This window comes from Physeter macrocephalus, chromosome 7 (assembly GCF_002837175.3).
Source record: "Physeter macrocephalus isolate SW-GA chromosome 7, ASM283717v5, whole genome shotgun sequence".
Taxonomy (NCBI): Eukaryota; Metazoa; Chordata; class Mammalia; order Artiodactyla; family Physeteridae; genus Physeter; species Physeter macrocephalus.
The window spans coordinates 78,464,181-78,485,067 of record NC_041220.1 but is presented as its reverse complement, the minus strand read 5'-3'; the positions used below and the strand labels follow the sequence as shown (position 1 = coordinate 78,485,067).

Sequence of the window (20,887 nt, the reverse complement as noted above, 5' to 3'; positions counted from 1 at the left end):
AAAATGATTTCGACTTTTTTCACTTAAAACATAATTTGTGAAGTTCCACAATCCAACGCCCATTTCTATTTTACTGAAGACTTTCCTAAACCAAGCAAGAAATGTGAAGTACATATATGTTACATTTCATTGCATGACCTTTATATATTAACATTTGCATTAGTTCATTGAATTTTACTGTAAGAAAAATTCGAGTGCATACAAAAAAGCTCTAGATATTCTGACTGGCAGTAAAATCAATAGACTACCAGACCTATTGAAATCTGCTGGAGAAGTTTCAAAGTAGCAATACAAATGGTGTACATTAGAGGAAACAAAGCCATCTTTTCCTTTCCAGTTTTAGAACATGCACTTTGGAGATAACAGGCTAAAAGGCTATCAATGAAGTGTTTAAAATGCACATAAACTCAATAGAAGATTTAAATCTCATTCGTTTTTATTCTAGAAATTAAGAGAGTATTTTTCCACTACCTTTAAAAATGAGCACAGTTCACTTTCTTTGATGCATTAGGATGCAGACTTCGCTCCAGGGCTCTTAAAAATTAAAGTAGCCATATTAAAACCCCTTGGGGTGGTTTATATATAATCCTAGTTACATTCTATAATTTGAAGGGTGGGGTGAATTTGATTTTTTGTAGGCCCATTTCAGCAGCATCTTTCTTTGCAGGCAACTCCTGGAAAGGAAGGATGCGGTCTTAAATTGGCAAAGGTCTTTACACAACTTGCTCTGGAAGGGTCCGTCTAATGTGATATCTATTGTTCTAAAAAGCGTGGAAATAAAGTCGACTAGTCCCTTTTTTTCCTTTTCTTCCGTAGTTCTACACTCATCTGTTTTAACATTTCCTGCGCCCCCGCTAAATCCGCTAAACTGGGTGTTGTCAGCGATACAAAATTCTCGCTTTCAAGGAGACCGCAGGGGGCGTGTTGGGGAAAAGGGGCCACCTGTGAATCTGGGGAAGTCGAGGACGCTCAGGATTGCGCGGTCCAACTGTGCAAGGGCCTTCAACTCCACGAAGGGCTGACAACAAGCGTCCCGGGACCAAGGAGGAAGAGCAGCTCGCTGAGAAAAAGTAGGCTCTGGCCAAATCCCGCGGGAACTGCCCTGCCCTCCGGCGGCGTTCCCTCCCCCACCTTGGTTGCCAAGGAGACCCGAGTCCTGGGCCGGCGGACTGCTATAGGCGGGGGAGGCCTACCTTTCCGCGGCCTGAGTCGACTGGTTCACCAGCCTCGCGCTTCACCGTGCTCCGCCGCCGCGTCCGTCAAGGGCGACAGCGTACGGGCGGGCGAAGCCCTGAGGCGCGTCCTCCCTCCGGGAACCGGAGCGAAGCGAGAGCCGGGGTCGCGACCCCCCTGCCCTGACCCTGACGGGTGGGAGAGGCTCATTTGAACCAAACTGCCGGCGCGGGTCGCCGCCGCAGCCCCGCAGTCCCGGGGCTCCCGAGGGCGCTGTTTCAGGCACCAGCCACAGGTGCCCGAAGTGCTGCAGCTGCGCCTGCGGCGTCTCTGTCCCCAAAGCCCCGGGGAACCTCCGCCCTCTGGGGTGAGGGAGGACTCGCGGGAGCCAGTGAAAGGAGCGCCCGAGGGGCCGCAGACGCTCCCAAACGGGCTTCGGTAAAAGTCTCGTCGCTTCGGAGGAGATTCGGAGCCGTCTCCACCCCTCTCCTTTTGTGAGTGTGTGGAGGTTTCGTTGGGACTTGCCCGACTCGAAGTATGGGATGCTCGAGTCGGCCAGTAAATGCCACTTCTTGGTCTTCAGGGCCACACGAGGTGGGCCCCCAAGTGTGGTCCTGCAGAAATAGTGATTTACTGAGATAATCTTTTCTTTTCAGAGACGATGCTTAAGGTACAAGGAAAACCATTTCCTGGGACATCTGAATTGTATTTCAAGCTTGAGTTACGACAGTGAAGGGGCAAACATGCTTAACTCCGCCAGTGAAGTGGAGTTTTCGGAAGAAAAAACTACCGAGGACATCTCCCAACTCTCTTCCCTGGCACTGTCAGGGGACACAGCATACAGCGAAAAAACGTCAGCTGGTTTGCCCGAAAAAACTGGCTATCCGGACTCCGTTTACATTATGGCAGCGAACATTTTTCAGGGCATTCGATTCGAAAAGTCACCAGAGAAAGTCTTAATAAAGTATGGGAATGAGCCTCTGCCGTCCTCCACCGAGTCTGAGGATGAATCCTTTCAGCGTTTGTCCTATGAGCTGGCTTTCAGTGCCCTGAAGTGTGAGTAGTACCCGTTTTGACAGCACTAACGGAAAATAATGAGAGAATTTGTGGAGTGCAGTCCCCCTTCCTGCCCCCTCATGCACACACCAGGTTTTGTTTTTAGGCTTATGAATATCTTTGGTCAGTTGCAAATGTCCAGGCATTAGGAGAGTTTCCCTGTACAACAAGCTCTTTCAGGCCAGAAACGTTTTTTCCTCTGCAGATTTCCCTGTGCCTAGAACCGTGCCTTGTCCTTAGATGGGTCAAAATTAAATCAAGTTAAGATGATCCGATTCACTGCCATTCGCTTTAATTTTGGAAGCTTGTAAATTTATTTTTTCAAATTTTTGTAAAAGTCCCCTTTCTCACTTGCCGCCAGGATTTGAGGTGTAATATTGCAGATTCCCTCAATGGTGGGTAATGATCAACTTCTGAGTATGGAGTTGACTCCAGTACAGAATCAAATATTTTTACTGTGAGAGCAGTCAAAGGGCCTGGAGATATGTTTCTGTACTAGCTATAAACTCTAATACAATATAAACTATAAGGTTTATATTGGTTTGTGTACTGAGTATTCCAAAAGAAGTTCCAGAAATGTTAGGAGTGTTAGCAGCCTGGCTGAAATGATGAGCTTCCTAAAGAGTCACCCAGAAAGGGCATCACTCATTTGCATGTGTTTCCTTAGTGTTAGTACTTACTGGGCCTTGTACATCCTTGCACAGAGGCAGTTAACAATTGTTCAGTGAATTAAAATGTTTCATTAATTACTCAGATACGAATGTATATTTTTGGTTGTCTGCAGACATGAGGTAGCTCAACTCTGAAGCCAGGAATTTGCCATCACAGAAAAATTTATATGATGTTAAGAGGCAACTACTCTTTGGCTTTCATTTCTTTATTTTCTGCTTGTGATCTTTTTTTTTCTTTTAAAATCTATCTTAGCCATTTTTCCCTCCTCCAGTTTAATCTTTCAGATTCTATTTCATCCCTTCCCTCCTCTTCCTTTTTAAAATGCAGATTTAAAGACCAACCAGAGTGTTGTACTTTAAATCATGAGTCAGGTGAACATTTGAACATTTTCTCCTTGCAACAATGAAATGCAGACTAGGCATTTATGTTGATTAGTTGATATTTAATGGTAATGCCAAAATTCTATTATAGACAATTTTTTCCCCGATAAGAATATTGAATCTTACCTTTAGAAATCAATTATAAAAGCCTGAAATTATTCTTTGTAAAATTAATGCATTGACTAGATGGTCATGCTATAGTGATGTGTATGGTAGATTATCTTTTTCTTTCTCTTGATCTATATTTATGTTTTATGAAAGGGTCTTGTGACTGACATTTTTTAATAACCCAGAAATTCCCATTTAGATAAATTATTGTCATAGACCTTTATAAACCTACTTTTCCTTGAAATGTTCATTTTTATAAGTTCAGATTCTAAGATGAGATGGCTTTGGTTTTTTACTTGGTACAACTATTATTTTCTTAATGATAATAATATCTTGCTTTAAATTATCATCTGAATAATTTCTAAATGTTCAAATGGAATAAAACTAGAATTCCTAAGTTCAGTGGGTTTCCAAGATAATTAAGAACCTGATATTTTGCTTTAAAATATTGGAGACTCTTATGCATTTCACTTTTGTCTTTTGTATTATCAGTGTTCTATCAATACTTTCACATGTAATTTGTAAACTCACATCTGGCTTATACAGTATAGGTTCAGGGAATCATGGTTCAGGAAAGAAAACTGAGGATTTCTTCTCTAAGGTTTTATAGGAGCAGTAAAGCTGAAAAGGTTAATGTACAAACTAAAGAGAGCTTGGGTAATGGTCTCTTTTGTTTGTGAATTTGTGAACAGATAATTGGATCATATTACCATATCTTTATAAGGAAGTATAAAGAAAAAAATCTAATTATACAAATGTTAAGTGCATTTTTTTGGTTGTGTTTTATGTTTTCCAGTTTTATTATTTGCCCTTTTGTTGATGTCCTTTGTGTATAAGGTCTTTCAAAGCAGAGAGTGTATTTTTCTGATTAATCTTTTAAAGGTTTAAAGGGCTCAGAATCATGTTTGTTGAAATGACCACCACTAGTCTCACTCTGCTAAATAACTGCAAGGTCAATTTTCTGCTAAAGAAGGTAATGAAGAGTAACCTATTCCTATTAACTTATTCCTTTGACTTACGTCAAAGAAGTAGAGTACTAGCAGCTAATTTATTCTTTAAAAGTATCTCTGGATGTTTCAAGGACTATTAAATATTAAAACAGAAGGAAAACTGGCAAAATGATTTCTTAAAAAATAAATTAATGAACAACCCATTAAGAAAAAAAATTGAGGAAAGAGATGTTCCTGAAATTGTCGATATTATTCCTGGCGTAATTCTTTCTCCAACCTCTCTAGTTGTAAATAGTATTTGATGACCTCTCAGTCCGAGGAACTGGCTGTGGCATTAACTTGGTCATTTCAAAATCATGTAACCTGTCAGTGAAAAACCTAGCAAATACTTAATATATGGTCTGGTTATGGCTTTGGGAATAAGTATGTGTAGTCAGGGATCCCCAAGACCACCCTCAAGTTCAATGTTTCACTAGAAGGACTCACAGAACTCAGTAAAGCTGTTATACTCATGGTTACAGTTTACTACAATGAAAGGAAAAAGATTAAGATCAGCACCAGAAAAATATACACAGGACAAAGTCCAGAAGAGACCAGGTACAGCTTTCTATTGTCCTTTCTCAAAGAAGTCTTACGGACAGTGCTTAATTCTCCCAGCAACAATGTATGACAACATCTATGAAGGTTGTCAAGTTTCCCTCCTTCCACAGATACAAAAACCCCATGTACCTATATTTATAATTATAAGAGGGCCTTGGTGTTCTTTTTTTTAAAACTGAAGTATAGTTGAATTACAATATTCTGTTAGTTTCAGTTTACAGCTAGTGATTCAGTTATTTTTTTTTTCAGATTATATGCCATTACAGCTTATTACAAGATATTGAATATAGCTTCCTGTGCTATACAGTAAATCTTTGTTGCTTATCTATTTTATGTATAGTAGTTTGTACCTGTTAATCCCATACTCCTAATTTGTCCCTCCTTTTCCCCCTTTTCCCTTTAGTAATCATAAGTTTGTTTTCTATGTCTGTGAGTCTGTTTTATATATAGATTCATTTGTATTGTTTTTAGATTCCATGTATAAGTGATATCAGATAGTATTTGTCTTTCTCTGTCTTACTTACTTCACTAAGTGTAATGTTCTATAGGTCCATCCATGTTGCTGCAAATGGCAATATTTCATTCTTTTTTTATGGCTGAGTAACATCCCATTGTGTATATATATACACACACACCGCATCTTAAGCCAATCATCTGTTGATGGGCACTTGGGTTGTTTCCATGTCTTGGCTATTATAAATAGTGCTGCTATGAACATTGGAGTGCGTGTATCTTTTTGATTTAGAGTTTTCATCTTTTCTGGATATATACCCAGGAGTGGGATTGATGGATGATATGGATCTATTTTTTGTTTTATTAAGGAACCTGCATATGGTTTTCCATAGTGGCTACAACAATATACATTCCCACCAATAGTGTACAAGGGTTCCCTTTTCTCCACACCCTCTCCAGCATTTATTATGTGTAGACTTTTTGATGATAGTCATTCTGACCAGTGTGAGGTGATACCTCGCCAGCTGCTCCGCGGCATGTGGGATCCTCCCAGACCGGGGCGCGAACCCGGTTCCCCTGCATCGGCAGGCGGACGCGCAACCACTGCGCCACCGGGGAAGCCCTCGTTGTGGTTTTGATTTGCATTTCTGTAATAATCAGTGATGTTGAGTGTCTTTTCATGTGCCTGTTGGCCATCTGTATGTCTTCTTTGGAGAAATGTCTATTTAGGTCTTCTGCCCACTTTGTGATTGGCTTGTTTGTTTTTTTGGTACTGAGTTGTATGAGCTGTTTGTATATTTTGACTATGAAGTCCTTGTTGGTAACATTGTTTACAGATAATTTTCTCCCATTCCGTAGGTTGTCTTTTTGTTTTGCAGATGGTTTCCTTTGCTGTCAAACCTTTTATGTTTGATTAGGTCCCTTTATTTATTTTTGCTTTTTTTTTTTTTCTATTGCCTTGAGAGAGTGACTTAAGAAAATATTGCTACGATTTATGTCCAAGAATGTTTTGCCTATGTTCTCTTCTAGGAGTTTTATGGTGTCATGTCTTATATTTAGTAATATAAGCCGTTTCAAACTTATTTTTATGTATGGTGTGAGGGAGTGTTGTAATTTCATTGATACAGGTGGCTGTCCAGTTTTCCCAACACCACTTGCTGAAGAGGCTGTCTTTTCTCCATTGTATATTCTTGTCTCCTTTGTTATAGATTAGTTGACCACAGGTATATTGATTTATTTCTGGGCTCTCTATACTGTTCAATTGATCTATATGTCTGTTTTTGTGCCAATACCACACTGTTTTGATTACTGTAGCTTTGTAGTATAGTCTAAAGTCTGGAAAGGTTATACCTCCAGCTTTGTTCTTTTGCCTTAGGATTGCTTTGGCAGTTCTGGGCCTTTTGTGGTTCCATATCCATTTTAGGGTTATTTGTTCTAGTTCTTGAAAAATGTCATGGGTATTTTGATAGTGATTGCATTAAATATGTAGAGTGCTTCACTTTAGCAATATTAATTCTTCCAATCCAAGAGCATGGACTACCTTTCCATTTTTTTGAACCATCTTCAGTTTCCTTTATCAGTGTTTTATAATTTTCAGTGTATAGGTCTTTCACCTCCTTGGTTAAGTTTATTCCTAGGGTTTTTTTTAATGCAATAAATGATATAACTTTTAAAATTTTCTCTTTCATTGTTAGTGTAAAGAAATGCAACAAATTTCTGTATATTAATCTTGTATCCTGCTACCTTGCTGAATTCATTTATTAGTTCTAATAGTTTTTGTGTGAAGACTTTAGGATTCTCTATATAGAGTATCATGTCATCTCCAAATAGTGTAAGTTTTACCTCTTCCCTTCCAATTTGGATACCTTTTATTTCTTTTTCTTATCTGATTGTTGGGGCTAGGACTTCCAGTACTATGTTGAGTAGAAGTGGTGAGGGTGGGCATCCTTGTCTTGTTCCAGAATTTAGTGGGAAGGCATTCAGCTTTTCACTGTTGAGTATTATGTTGGCTGTGGGTTTGTCATAAATGGCTATTATGTTGTGATATTTTCCCCCTATACCCACTTTGGTGAGAGTTTTTATTAGGAATAATCTCAAATTTTATGAGATGCTTTCCTGCGTCTTTTGAGATGATCTTGTGGTTTTGTCTTTCCTTTTGTTAATGTGGTGTATCACACTGATTGATTTGCATTTGTTGAACCATCCTTACGTCCCTGGAATGAATCCCACTTGGTCATGATGTATGATCCTTTTTATGTATTGTTGAATTCAGTTTGCTAATATTTTTTTGAAGATTTTTGCATCTATATTCCTAAAAGATATTGGTTTATAATTTCCTTTTTTTTGTAGTGTCTTTTTCTGGTTTTGGTATCAGAGTGATGGTGGCTTCATAGAATGAATTTCACAGTGTTCCCTTCTCTTCAATTTTTTCGAATATTTTGAGAAGGATCGGTATAATTGCTTCATTGTATGTTTGGTAGAATTCCCCAGTGAAGCTGTCTGCTCCTGGACTTCTGTTTGCAGGGAGTTTTTTTTTTTTAATTACAGACTCTATTTCACATCTGATGATTGTTCTGTTCAAATTATCTGTTTCTTCTGGACTCAGTTCTTGCAAGTCTTATGATTTTAGAAACTGTCCATTTCTTCTAGGTTGTCCAATTTGTTGGCATATAACTGTTCATAGTATTTTCTTATGATTTTTTTGTATTTCTGTATCAGCTGTTACTTCTCCTCTTTCATTTCTTATTTTGTTTTTTTGGGTTTTCTCTCTTTTCTTCATGTTGAACCTGGCTAGAGGTTTGTTGAATTTGTTTATCTTTCTCCAAAAAACAGCTCTTGGTTTTATTGATCTTTTCTGTTGTTTTCTATTTTACTTTATTTTATTTTTAAAAATTTATTTTTGGCTGCGTTGGGTCTTTGTTGTTGCACGTGGGCTTTCTCTAGTTGCAACGAGCAGGGGCTACTCTTTGTTGTGGTGCACAGGCTTCTCATTGTGGTGGTTTCTCTTGTTGCGGAGCAAGGGCTCTAGGAGCACGGGCTTCAGTAGTTGCACACGTGGGCTCAGTACTTGCGGCATGCGGGCCATAGAGCACATGGGTTTCAGTAGTTGCAGCGTGTGGGCTCAGTAGTTGTGGCATGCAGGCTCTGGGGCACGCAGGCTTCAGTAGTTGTGGTGCACGGGCTTAGTTGCTCTGTGGCATGTGGGATCTTCCTGGACCAGGGATCAAACCCATGTCCCCTGCACTGGCAGGCAGATTCTTAACCACTGTGCCACCAGGGAAGTCCCTCTGTTGTTTTCTTGATCTCTATTTATTTCTTTTCTGATTTTTATTATTTCCTTCCTTCTGATGACTTTAGGTTTTGTTTGTTCTTCTTTTTCTAATTCTTTTAGGTGGTTGGTTAGGTTGTTCATTTGAGATTTTTCTTGTATCTTGAGGAAGGCCTGATTCACTCTGAATGTCCCTCTTAGATCTGCTTTGGCAGCATCCCATAGATTTTGTAAGGTTGTGTTTTCATTTTCACTTGTCTTGAGGCATTTCCTGATTTCTTCTTTGATTTCATTGTTGAGCCATTAGTTTTGTAGTAGCATGTTGTTTAGTCTCCATGTGTTCATTCTTTTCCTGTTTTTCTTTCTGTGGTTGATTTCTGGTTTCATACTGTTGTAGTCAGATAAGATGTTTCAAATAATTTCTATTGTTTTAAATTTGTTGAGGCTTGTTTTATGACCTAGTATGTGGTCTGTCCTAGAGAACATTTCATGTGCCCTTGAAAAGAATCTGTATTCTGGTTTTTTTGGATGTAGTGTTCTGTAGATATCAATTAAGTTCAACTGATTGTGTCACCTAGAACCTCTGTTGCCTTACTTATTTTTTGTCTGGATAATCTGTCCATTGATGTCAAAAGGGGTGTTAAGGTTGGCTACTATTGTATTGTCAGTTTCTCCCTTTATGTCTGTTTGTGTTTCTTTTATATGTTTAGGTGCTGCTGTATTGGAGGATTATATGTTAACGAGCATATTATCTTCTTGTATTGATCTCGTTATCATTATATAATGCCCTTCTTTATGGACTTTGTTTTAAAGTCTACTTTGTCTGATGTGAATATTGCTACCCCCACTTTCTTTGTGTTTCCATTTGCATGAACTGTCTATTTTCATCCCCTCACTTTCAGTCTGTGTGTCTTTCACCCTGAAGGAAGTCTCTAGTAGGCAGCACACTACGGGTTCTTGTTTTTTGTTTTTGTTTCTTCATCCAATCTGCCACGCTATGTCTTTTGATTGGAGTATTTAGTCCATTGACATTTAAGGTAATTATTGATAGGTATGTACTTATTGCCATTTAATCCTTGTTTTTCAGTTGTTTTTATAGTTCTTTATTTCTTCTTTTTGTTTTTCCTTTTGTGGTTTGATAATTTTTTTTTGTAGTATGCTTGAGTTACTTTCTTTTTGGTTCTTGTGAAACTACTGTATATTTTAAATTTGTGGTTACCATGGAGTTCAAGTATGTTAACTCACAGCTGTGTTTACTGGCTTTAAACTGATAGTCATTCAACTTCAAACACATTCTAAACGATCTGTATTTTTATACTTCCCTCACCCACATTTTGTGATTTTGCTGTCCTATTTTACATGTTCATGCATATCTTTTTACTGTTAGTTGTAGTTATAATTGCTTTTACAATTTTTTGATTGTTTTTTAATCTGTGTACGGACTTAAGTGAACTTCAATCCTTTTATATATTTGCCTTTCCTATTGTGATTTTCCCTTTCCTATAGTTTCTTGCTTCTTTTCTATTTAGAGAGTATCCTTCAATATTTCTTTTAGGGTAGGTTTAATATTGCTGAGTTCTTTTAGTTTTTGCTTGTCTAAGAAATTTTTTCTCTTCTTCTGTTCTAAATGATAATCTTGCTGGGTAGAGTATCCTAGGTTGCAGGTTTTCCTTTTCAGGACTTTGAATATATAATGCCACTCCTTTCTGGACTGCGAAGTTTTCTGCAGAGAAATCTGCTGATAGCCATATGGGGGTTCCCTTGTAACTGACTCTTTGTTTTTCTCTTGCTGCCTTTAGAATCCTTTCTTTATTTTTAAATTTGTCATTTTAGGGAATTCCCTGGTGGTCCAGTGGTTAGGACTTGGCACTTTCATTGCTGTGGCCCGGGTTTGATGCCTGGTCAGGGAACTGAGATCCTGCAAGCTGTGTGGTGTGGCCAAATAAAATAAAATAAAATAAATTTGTCATTTTAATTATGATATGTCTTGGTGTGGGTCTCTTTGGGTTCATCTTGTTTGGGACCTTCTGTGTTTCCTGTACCTGATATCTGTTTCCTTGTTTAGATTTGGGAAGTTTTCAGCCATAGTTTCTTCAATTACACTTTCAATTCTCTTTCTCTTTCCCTTCTGGAACACCTATTATGCATCCATTGGCACGTTTTGTATTATCTCATAAATCTTTTATGTTGCTATCATTTTTTTTTTCATTGTCTTTCTGTCTGCTCTTCTGATTTAGTGATTTCCATTATGCTGTCTTCCAGGTCACTTATTCATTTTTCTGTGGCATTTAGTCTGCTCTTCATTGCTTCTAGATTGGTTTTTAATCTCAGCAATTGAATTGTCTATTTTTGATTGGTGCATCTTTATAGCTTCTAGTTCCTCATTACAGTGATGTGCATTTCTATTGATACTCTTTCTTAATTCAGTTAGAATTTTTATTATCTCCTTTTTGCACTCAGGGTCTGGTAGACTAGTGGGCTCTGTTCTATTATCTGTTCTTTCAGGGGATTTCTCTTGTTCTTTTAATTGGGAGTAGTTCCTCTGCCTTTTTGTTTTACTTAACTTTCTCTGTCTCTATGAATTTAGGAGGAACAGTTATCTACGGTGGTCTTGAAGGGTGTTTTTATGTGGGAGTGTCCCCGCGTAGATTGTGTGTGTCCAGTGTTTTTGGCGCAGTGGCTGGTTTTGGTATGGACTTCAGCCGCATCTTTCCTCAGGGTGTGCTGGCCATTATCCCCTTGATGGGAGTGTGGCTGGTATTCTGGTGTCCAGAGCCTGTACTGGATGTGAGGCAGGGCTTTCTCTCTGCTCTGTGGCTGTCACTGCCCTGTCAGGGGCAGGGTCTGCTCCCCAGTTGTTGGGGTAGAAGGCTTGAGGGTTGGGTTCAGTCAGACTCCATTGCCCTTGAGTATGTGCTGTGCCCCAAAGGAGGTGATTTCTGAAGCAAGTGACTCCCACGCGGTCGCAGAGCACCTATGTGCTGCCTGTGTAGGCATCCATAGTTCCACTCAGAAGCAGCCCAGGGTTGTGTCCCTTTCTCTGTTGTGTTTGTCTCAGATCTACTTAAAGGCTATGGTGTGGAGTAGGCTGGGGATGAGGGTCGGGGTGTTGTGGCTGCAGGAATTGAGGTCGCTGTGCTGCTGCCTGAGGTCTGGGCTGCCTCTGTGGCACACTCCCAGGACCTGTCTGCCCCATATCTAGTGCTACACTGCGGTGTGGTGTGGGCACACTGGGGTATTCTTGCTAGGAGACTAACCACTGCTACTCCTGAGCTTGCTGACAGTGGTTGTCACCATTCCACCCAGACCACGCCCCAGGACCTCTCAGCTACCTCTGCGGTAGCTAGATTGAGTTCTCTCCTAGGGCCTATATGCCCAAGATTCAGCACTTAGCCAGTGAAGGCTCCTGTGGCGCTGCCTCACATGCATGCTGACAGTGGCCTCTGCGGCTCCACCTGGATCACAACCCAGGTGCCCCGGTCTGTCTCTATGCAGCTACACTGAGTCTCTGCCCAGATTTCATGCCAGGCTGTGGTGTGGAGTGAATGGGGCCAGGATGTTCGCCCCTTTGGATTGGGAAGTGGGGCAAGGTGGCAGTTGCCAGTGCAAGGCTCTCTTTGCCCTGGTTCTCAGCAAGCCAGCATGTGGTCACTCCTCACGTGTAGAGCCTAGGCTTCTCCAGCCCTCTGTCTGTCCCAGTGGATTTCTCAGCAGACAAGGGGGCCTGTCTTCTCTGCGCAGGACCCCAGGACTGGGATGCCCAGATTGTGGTTAGACCTGCTTACTCCCCAGGGTGAGGGTCCACCTGTGTGGACCTTCTCTTCCTTACAGAGGTCGCTCCCGGGGGCTCAGTTCCCAACCTGATGCTTTTTTTTTTTTTTTTTTTTTTTTCTGTCCCTGCCTGGTTATGTGGAGCTGTTTCTTGCCGCCTTGGTTCTTCTGCCAGTTTCCAGTTAGTTTTCCTTGAAAATTGTTCCACATGTAGAAGTAATTTTGAACTGTTTATGGGGAGAGGTGAGCTCCACATCTTCCTACTCCACTTTCTTGATCCCCCTCAGCCTTGGCATCCTTGAAATGAAAGTTCTAGAAGTGAATTATATAAAGTGGATCATTTGAGGGAAACTCTATGAACACAATAAAAGTAGAGGAGAACCTAGGGGAGAGTCAAAAGAAGAAATATCTTCCATCTCTCTTCCAAAACGGGAGGGATGATCAGACAGACTGTGTGAGTTTTAGGGGTCCAATAAATAGCACTCCTCCTTCTACACTTGAGTTTGGAACCCATGGAGAGAAAAAAAAAAAAAAAAAAAAAGATGTCCGGGGACATGGCTTTAGATCTGCAGTCAAGCAGGCTTGCAAATACTTTATTCCTGAATTAGAACTTCCCATCTAATCCAGACACAGCTGAAGAATTGCAGATCCCTCCACCCAACTCATGTAAGGCACGTGGCAAAGAGCAGTCTGGAATGCATGCCCACCTCCTGCAGAAACACTGGCAGACAAAGACTGGAAGGGGGAGGGAGTGATATATGCCCCTGTTCATTCTTCCAGATTCACTAATTAAATAAGCTCAGTTTTCTTTTCACATGGAGTGATAAGTAAGGGGTAGGGAAAGAGTCCAAGGGTGTTTCTCTAGGGAAGGCCTTCTGCATTGGAAACATGAGGAATGAGGATTAAGAGTTCCCTTCAACAGGGCTTCCCTGGTGGTACAGTGGTTAAGAATCCGCCTGCCAATGCAGGGGACATGGGTTCGAGCCCTGGTCCGGGAAGATCCCACATGCCACGGAGCAAGTAAGACCGTGTGCCACAACTACTGAGCCTGTGCTCTAGAGCCCACGAGCCACAACTACTGAGCCCGTGTGCCACAACTACTGAAGCCCATGCGCCTAGAGCCCATGCTCTGCAACAAGAGAAGCCACCGCAGTGAGAAGCCCGTGCACCACAACGAAGAACTGCTCGCCACAACTGGAGAAAGCCCACGTGCAGCAACGAAGACCCAACGCAGCCAAAAAAAATAAATTAAATAAAATAAATTAAAAAAAAAAAAGAGTTCCCTTCAACAGACTAAAGAGAAGAGGCTTTAATTAGTCGGGCACTAGGGATAATTGGAGCTATTGTGCTGAACTAGGATAGGTAAGGTTTGCTATCTTCAAATAAGTCCTGATAACCCACGTCAGTCATTAGCAGTGTGTTTTATTTAGCCAGTATGGTTTGTTGTAAGAGTGAGTAGAGGATAGGCAGCATAATGTGGTGAGGAGCATGCACTTGGGTGCCAGACTGCCTGGGTTTGAGTCCCTGATCTGACTCTTGCTGTGTGACTATGAAAATATTACTTAACCAGTCAGTGCCTCATTTCCTACTCTATAAAATAGGATAATGATGGTACCTAATTCATAGGGTTGTTGTGAGGGTTAAATGAATTAATATATGGAAAGCATTTAGAACAGTGTCTAGCACATAGAAAGCACTATCTAGAGTATACATAATTAATGTTTATATTGCTATGTGAGAACGTTCTGTAAACTATAGATATATAAAGGCAATGCATTCTGCACAATATTAGAGACAGCCCAGAGATTGTCAGTTTTGACAAGAGCCCTAGGAAAAATTGCAGTGTTGGAAAAATCATGTTCTGTCTTCTTTGCCTTCATTCTACTGCTCCTATTTTTATTCTTTTTTTTTTGGCGGTACGTGAGCCTCTCACTGTTGTGGCCTCTCCCGCTACGGAGCACAGGCTCCGGGTGCGCAGGCTCAGCGGCCAGGCCTCTCACTGTTGTGGCCTCTCCCATTGCGGAGCACAGACTCTGGACGCACAGGCTCAGCGGCGATGGCTCACGGGCCCAGCTGCTCTGCGGCATGTGGGATCTTCCCGGATCGATTTCCTGTCAGGTCTCTACCAGGCTTTGTGAATATAAAGATTCTGTTCTGCCCTCAAGTCATTTGTTCTGTAAAATAGTTCGTGCATTGATTTCTTCATTCATAGGACAAGTCTTCATTAAGTACCTACCTACTCAGTATAAGGCACTATGCTCAGAGCCAAGGATGTATAATGAGTCAAATAGACCTCATTCTTGCCTTTGTGGAGTGTACAGTCCAGTGGAGAACACACACATTTGTCAGATTACCAGCCAGGTGCATGTAGACTCATCATATAGAATCTAAAAGTGCAGTGAAGAGAAGTACATGGTCCTATAAAAGTACAAAATTGGGGGATAAGATTTAGTCAGAAAAATCAGAATTGTTAATTGACATCTAAAGAGTGGGTAGAAGTGAGTAGGTGTGCCTAGGGAAATAGGAGGAAACAGAATATTCCTAACAGAAGGACTAGGGTAATGGGTTGACGTGTGTCCCCCTAGAATATATGTTGAAGTCAGAACCCCCAATATGTCAGAATGTGATTATACTTGGAAGTATAGTCATTGCCAATGGAATTAATCAAATTAAGATGAGGTCATACTGGGGAAGGGTGGGTTGTTAATTCAACATGACTGGTGTCCTTATAAGAAGAGCAGAAGACACAGAGAAGATGGCCATGTGAAGATTGAACCAGAAATTGAAGTTATGCTGCTACAAGCCAAGGGTTATCTGCAGCTACCAGAAGGAAGATGCAAAATAAAGGATGCTTCCTTAGAGGTTCCAGAGAGAGCATAACCCTGCCAATACCTTGACTTCAGACTTCTAACCTCCAGAATTGTGAGACAATAAATTTCTCTTGTTTTAAGCCACCTAGTTTGTGGGTCTTTGTTACAGCAGCTGTAGGAAATGAATACAACCAACAACTGTAAAAGTCCTGTGACAATGGAAAACATTCCAAATTCAAAGGACCAGAAGACATCCAGAATGGTTAGATTGTACTGTATAGAAGAGGTAGGGTTGCTGAGTAAAACACAGGTCAACTAATTTGAAATTCAGATAAATAACAAATACTTTTTTCATGTAAGTGTGTCCCATATTACATCTAAATATCTGCTAAAAATTGTTTATCTGAAGTTCAAATTTAACTGGGCATCCTGTAGTTTTATTTGCTAAATTTTGCAATCCTATGGAGAGGGCACATGGTAGAAGGTGATGGGAAAGAGGTATGGAAAGGCCACTCCATGCCAGAATGAAGTAGATTGAGTATGTGGGAGATGAGGAAATGGTGACAGCAGGTATAGGCAACCCTGTAACTGTTCAGCTGTAAAAGGTCTGAAAGAGATGCTGAGGAACTGGGGTAGGAATGGAGGAATGAAGGGTTGAGCGAGGATCAATATTTTTGTTTTTGAAATGGAAGAGATTTATGTACGTTTAAGAGCTGTCTTTGTCCATTCCATGCTCATGACCTAAGCACCTCCCAAAGGCCCCACCTCCTAAGACCATCACACTGAGATTAGGATTTCAACATATGACTTTTGCAGGGGACACAAACATTCAGACCATAGCAAGAGCCAAATGATAGAACCCCACTGAGCGTTTGATTAAACAAGGGAAGAAAAAAGGGATGACAAATATATATAGCTCATGAGAAGATGAAAAATGATGGTATCCAAAGAGATTAACCTTAGATAGAAGAAGGGGCACATCCTCCACTGTAACAAGACAGGAGGATAGTAAGGGTTCAGTGTGTGTTGTTTTGTGTATTTACTATTAGGGAAACTGTTGGTGTGTGGGAATTCTCATCTGGTAGTCTCTACCTTCTCTTTAAACTAAGAGGCAAGTTCATATGCTAAATACCAGAAGGAACAAGACTGTTTCAGAGATTTGAAGGAAGAGGAGACAGTTTAATTTGTTATTGTGGAATGGATTGAACAACAAAAGATGTCAGGCAGTATTAGTGGCCCATTTGAGTTTTAATCTTAACAACTTCACAGTAATATAAGTGCTATTTTTGCTCCATGGAAAAATTTACTTGGGGGCATGGAGGAGGAAATAATTAACTGGAGTAGAAGGGAAGAGAGACCAAGCAGGTGTAAAAAAGGAGGAAGAAACTGTGCTGATCTGACCTTGAGGAATGAGTAGGATTTTCCTGGTATGTGGAAGGTAGGGGTGGGAATATCTTGCTTAGTATATAGAGAAATGGACACAGGAAGGGAAAAGGTCTATTATTTAGTTCTCATTGTGGCGATAAAAAGCTTAAATTATTGCTTTGAGAGAGACGAGAAGAGGTAGTAGCTATTCTAGAAACTCAAGAGGAGGGAAAAATCACTGAAAGTTGGGATAGACAGAAAGGCATCTGATGACAGAGGCTGGACTTCAAAGGAAGAAGGGCTTGAGTGGAAGGGTGGTGGAAAGACTGGCTTAAGAAAAGACATGAAACCTGTAAAACCTGGTTTTGACTTCCAGATTTTATTTTTAGATGCCTTGATTTTTTTTTTTTTTTTTTTTTTTTACAAATTGGATGTATATGCCTACAAAATTTCTATATCCATGTTATCTTCCTGCCCATGTAAGTATCTGAAATTACTAATCATATTACAGAGGCTGCCATATTTATATTTCAGTCTTATATTTTGCCAGGGACTTTCTTGCTCTTGTTTATGGAAGAATCTGAGAGATTCTACTCATCCAGAAAATATGTATGGAATGCAAAGTGGGTAAATACTGTAAGCCTCCAATATCAGAGGTGGCACGAGGTGCTGAGTAGTATGGCTAATCCTGGCTCTACAGGAGAGTTTAAAGGCAGAAATGAGCACTGCGTCTGGAGGCGCATGAGAGGGCTGCAGTCAGCTGTGGTCTCAGCCTGTACGAGACAAATCTCTCTCCAGGGTTTCATTACACACCCAAATCCTCAATTTTATGAACTCCACAACAAAACTCCTATATGTACACCTTAAATGTGTGTGATGGATAAGATACTGTCATCCAGGATCACTCACTGAATAATATTTAAGGATTTCCCAGAATATGAGAAACACCACTCTGTGGTTTTTTGTATTTTCACTGATTTGCAGTTTCACAAGCGTAATCTGGATGCTTTTTTTTTTTTTTTTTTTTTTTTTTCTGTCCCTGCCTGGTTATGTGGAGCTGTTTCTTGCCGCCTTGGTTCTTCTGCCAGTTTCCAGTTAGTTTTCCTTGAAAATTGTTCCACATGTAGAAGTAATTTTGAACTGTTTATGGGGAGAGGTGAGCTCCACATCTTCCTACTCCACTTTCTTGATCCCCCTCAGCCTTGGCATCCTTGAAATGAAAGTTCTAGAAGTGAATTATATAAAGTGGATCATTTGAGGGAAACTCTATGAACACAATAAAAGTAGAGGAGAACCTAGGGGAGAGTCAAAAGAAGAAATATCTTCCATCTCTCTTCCAAAACGGGAGGGATGATCAGACAGACTGTGTGAGTTTTAGGGGTCCAATAAATAGCACTCCTCCTTCTACACTTGAGTTTGGAACCCATGGAGAGAAAAAAAAAAAAAAAAAAAAGATGTCCGGGGACATGGCTTTAGATCTGCAGTCAAGCAGGCTTGCAAATACTTTATTCCTGAATTAGAACTTCCCATCTAATCCAGACACAGCTGAAGAATTGCAGATCCCTCCACCCAACTCATGTAAGGCACGTGGCAAAGAGCAGTCTGGAATGCATGCCCACCTCCTGCAGAAACACTGGCAGACAAAGACTGGAAGGGGGAGGGAGTGATATATGCCCCTGTTCATTCTTCCAGATTCACTAATTAAATAAGCTCAGTTTTCTTTTCACATGGAGTGATAAGTAAGGGGTAGGGAAAGAGTCCAAGGGTGTTTCTCTAGGGAAGGCCTTCTGCATTGGAAACATGAGGAATGAGGATTAAGAGTTCCCTTCAACAGGGCTTCCCTGGTGGTACAGTGGTTAAGAATCCGCCTGCCAATGCAGGGGACATGGGTTCGAGCCCTGGTCCGGGAAGATCCCACATGCCACGGAGCAAGTAAGACCGTGTGCCACAACTACTGAGCCTGTGCTCTAGAGCCCACGAGCCACAACTACTGAGCCCGTGTGCCACAACTACTGAAGCCCATGCGCCTAGAGCCCATGCTCTGCAACAAGAGAAGCCACCGCAGTGAGAAGCCCGTGCACCACAACGAAGAACTGCTCGCCACAACTGGAGAAAGCCCACGTGCAGCAACGAAGACCCAACGCAGCCAAAAAAAATAAATTAAATTAAATAAATTAAAAAAAAAAAAGAGTTCCCTTCAACAGACTAAAGAGAAGAGGCTTTAATTAGTCGGGCACTAGGGATAATTGGAGCTATTGTGCTGAACTAGGATAGGTAAGGTTTGCTATCTTCAAATAAGTCCTGATAACCCACGTCAGTCATTAGCAGTGTGTTTTATTTAGCCAGTATGGTTTGTTGTAAGAGTGAGTAGAGGATAGGCAGCATAATGTGGTGAGGAGCATGCACTTGGGTGCCAGACTGCCTGGGTTTGAGTCCCTGATCTGACTCTTGCTGTGTGACTATGAAAATATTACTTAACCAGTCAGTGCCTCATTTCCTACTCTATAAAATAGGATAATGATGGTACCTAATTCATAGGGTTGTTGTGAGGGTTAAATGAATTAATATATGGAAAGCATTTAGAACAGTGTCTAGCACATAGAAAGCACTATCTAGAGTATACATAATTAATGTTTATATTGCTATGTGAGAACGTTCTGTAAACTATAGATATATAAAGGCAATGCATTCTGCACAATATTAGAGACAGCCCAGAGATTGTCAGTTTTGACAAGAGCCCTAGGAAAAATTGCAGTGTTGGAAAAATCATGTTCTGTCTTCTTTGCCTTCATTCTACTGCTCCTATTTTTATTCTTTTTTTTTTGGCGGTACGTGAGCCTCTCACTGTTGTGGCCTCTCCCGCTACGGAGCACAGGCTCCGGGTGCGCAGGCTCAGCGGCCATGGCTCACGGGCCCAGCTGCTCCGCGGCACGTGGGATCTTCTCGGACCGGGGCACGAACCCCTGTCCCCTGCATCAGCAGGCGGACTCTCAACCACTGCTCCACCAGGGAAGCTCAACTGCTCCTATTTTTAGGAGTCCAGCAACTCCATTGCTCAAAGTTCTACAGCCTATGCAGGTCTGACGAACCCGTGTCCCCTGCATCGGCAGGTGGATTCTCAACCACTGCGCCACCAGGGAAGCCCAAGTCCTTCATTCTTATGACGAGTATATTTTCTGTGACAAAAATTGGGACTCATGCGGAGAAACTGTGAAGTAGATAGGAATTGGTTTGCAAGTACTAAGGGTGTGAAACTGTAAACTTCATTTTCCTTGTAAGTGAAATGGGGATATTGCCTTGTACAATACAGCCACAATTGGTGGCTAAAATATGGGTAATGATACCTGAAAGATTTCCTATGAAAATTGGAGTCTGTGCTCCCAAGTTTGTCAATTCTTTTTAGTTTTCCTATCCCCCAGATAAAAACTGAAATTCAGTGTGTATTGTGTATATAGGAGGTGTTCCATAAATGTTGAATTAATTGAAGCTGTCTTAGCTTCCTGTTAAGTGGTGAAAGCATTTGTTGTATGATATATATAGTTAAGTAGTTATAACAAAAGAACACTCATGTGCCCTGTGGAGGTTTTAAAATGTGTTCATGTGTTTTCATTTAGTACCTCTGCAATTATCCCTCTGCCTGGAATGCTCTCTTCTTCTGGATCTTTACATGGCTAACTCCTTGTCATTTGGGACTTAGATTAAATGTCATCTTATCAATGTCATCACTAGTGAGTTCTACCAAATATTTAAGTAAGAAATAACACCAATTTAACACAAACTCTTCCAGAGTTTAAATCCTGATACCAACATTGACAAAGATAATTATGAAAAGAAAATTATAGACCAATATCCTTCATGAACATAAACATAGAACAAAAATCTGTTTATTAAAGCATTTGTTATATTATATATATATACATATAGTTAAGTAGTTACAACAAAAGGAGCACTCATGTGCCCTGTATAATAAAATATTAGCAAATTGAATCCAACAATATCCAACATAAAGAGGATAAGACATTATAAATTAGATCCTCTTTAATGTTTTTCAAGGGGTATAAATTAAAGGTTGGAATTCCTTTATTACTACTTCAACTATTCAGATAATGCTCCTTTGACTGTGATTCCATGTGGAGCCTGAGTCACAGGGGTCCAGGATTCGTAAGATTACAAATATTTCATCATGTCATTGTAATTTGAGTCTTTATTAAGAATTAGGTATGGGGCTTCCCTGGTGGCGCAGTGGTTGAGAGTCCGCCTGCCGATGCAAGGGACACGGAT

General features: G+C 40.7%; 1 protein-coding gene across 2 annotated transcripts in view; it reads left to right on the top strand.

Annotated features, from left to right (window-relative positions):
* The first annotated feature begins 1,216 nt into the window (after positions 1-1,216).
* Positions 1,217-20,887, top strand: part of NSUN7 (NOP2/Sun RNA methyltransferase family member 7) — a 63,616-nt gene continuing 43,945 nt past the window's right edge. Inside the window, exons 1-2 of one of the 2 annotated variants that reach the window (XM_028492030.2) lie at positions 1,217-1,667; positions 1,830-2,229. In XM_028492030.2, the coding sequence (XP_028347831.1) occupies positions 1,917-2,229 (313 nt within the window). In that variant the 5' untranslated portion in view covers positions 1,217-1,667; positions 1,830-1,916. Of the gene's footprint in view, positions 1,668-1,829; positions 2,230-20,887 lie in introns of those variants that run through there. The other variant, XM_028492031.2, reaches the window with a different exon arrangement.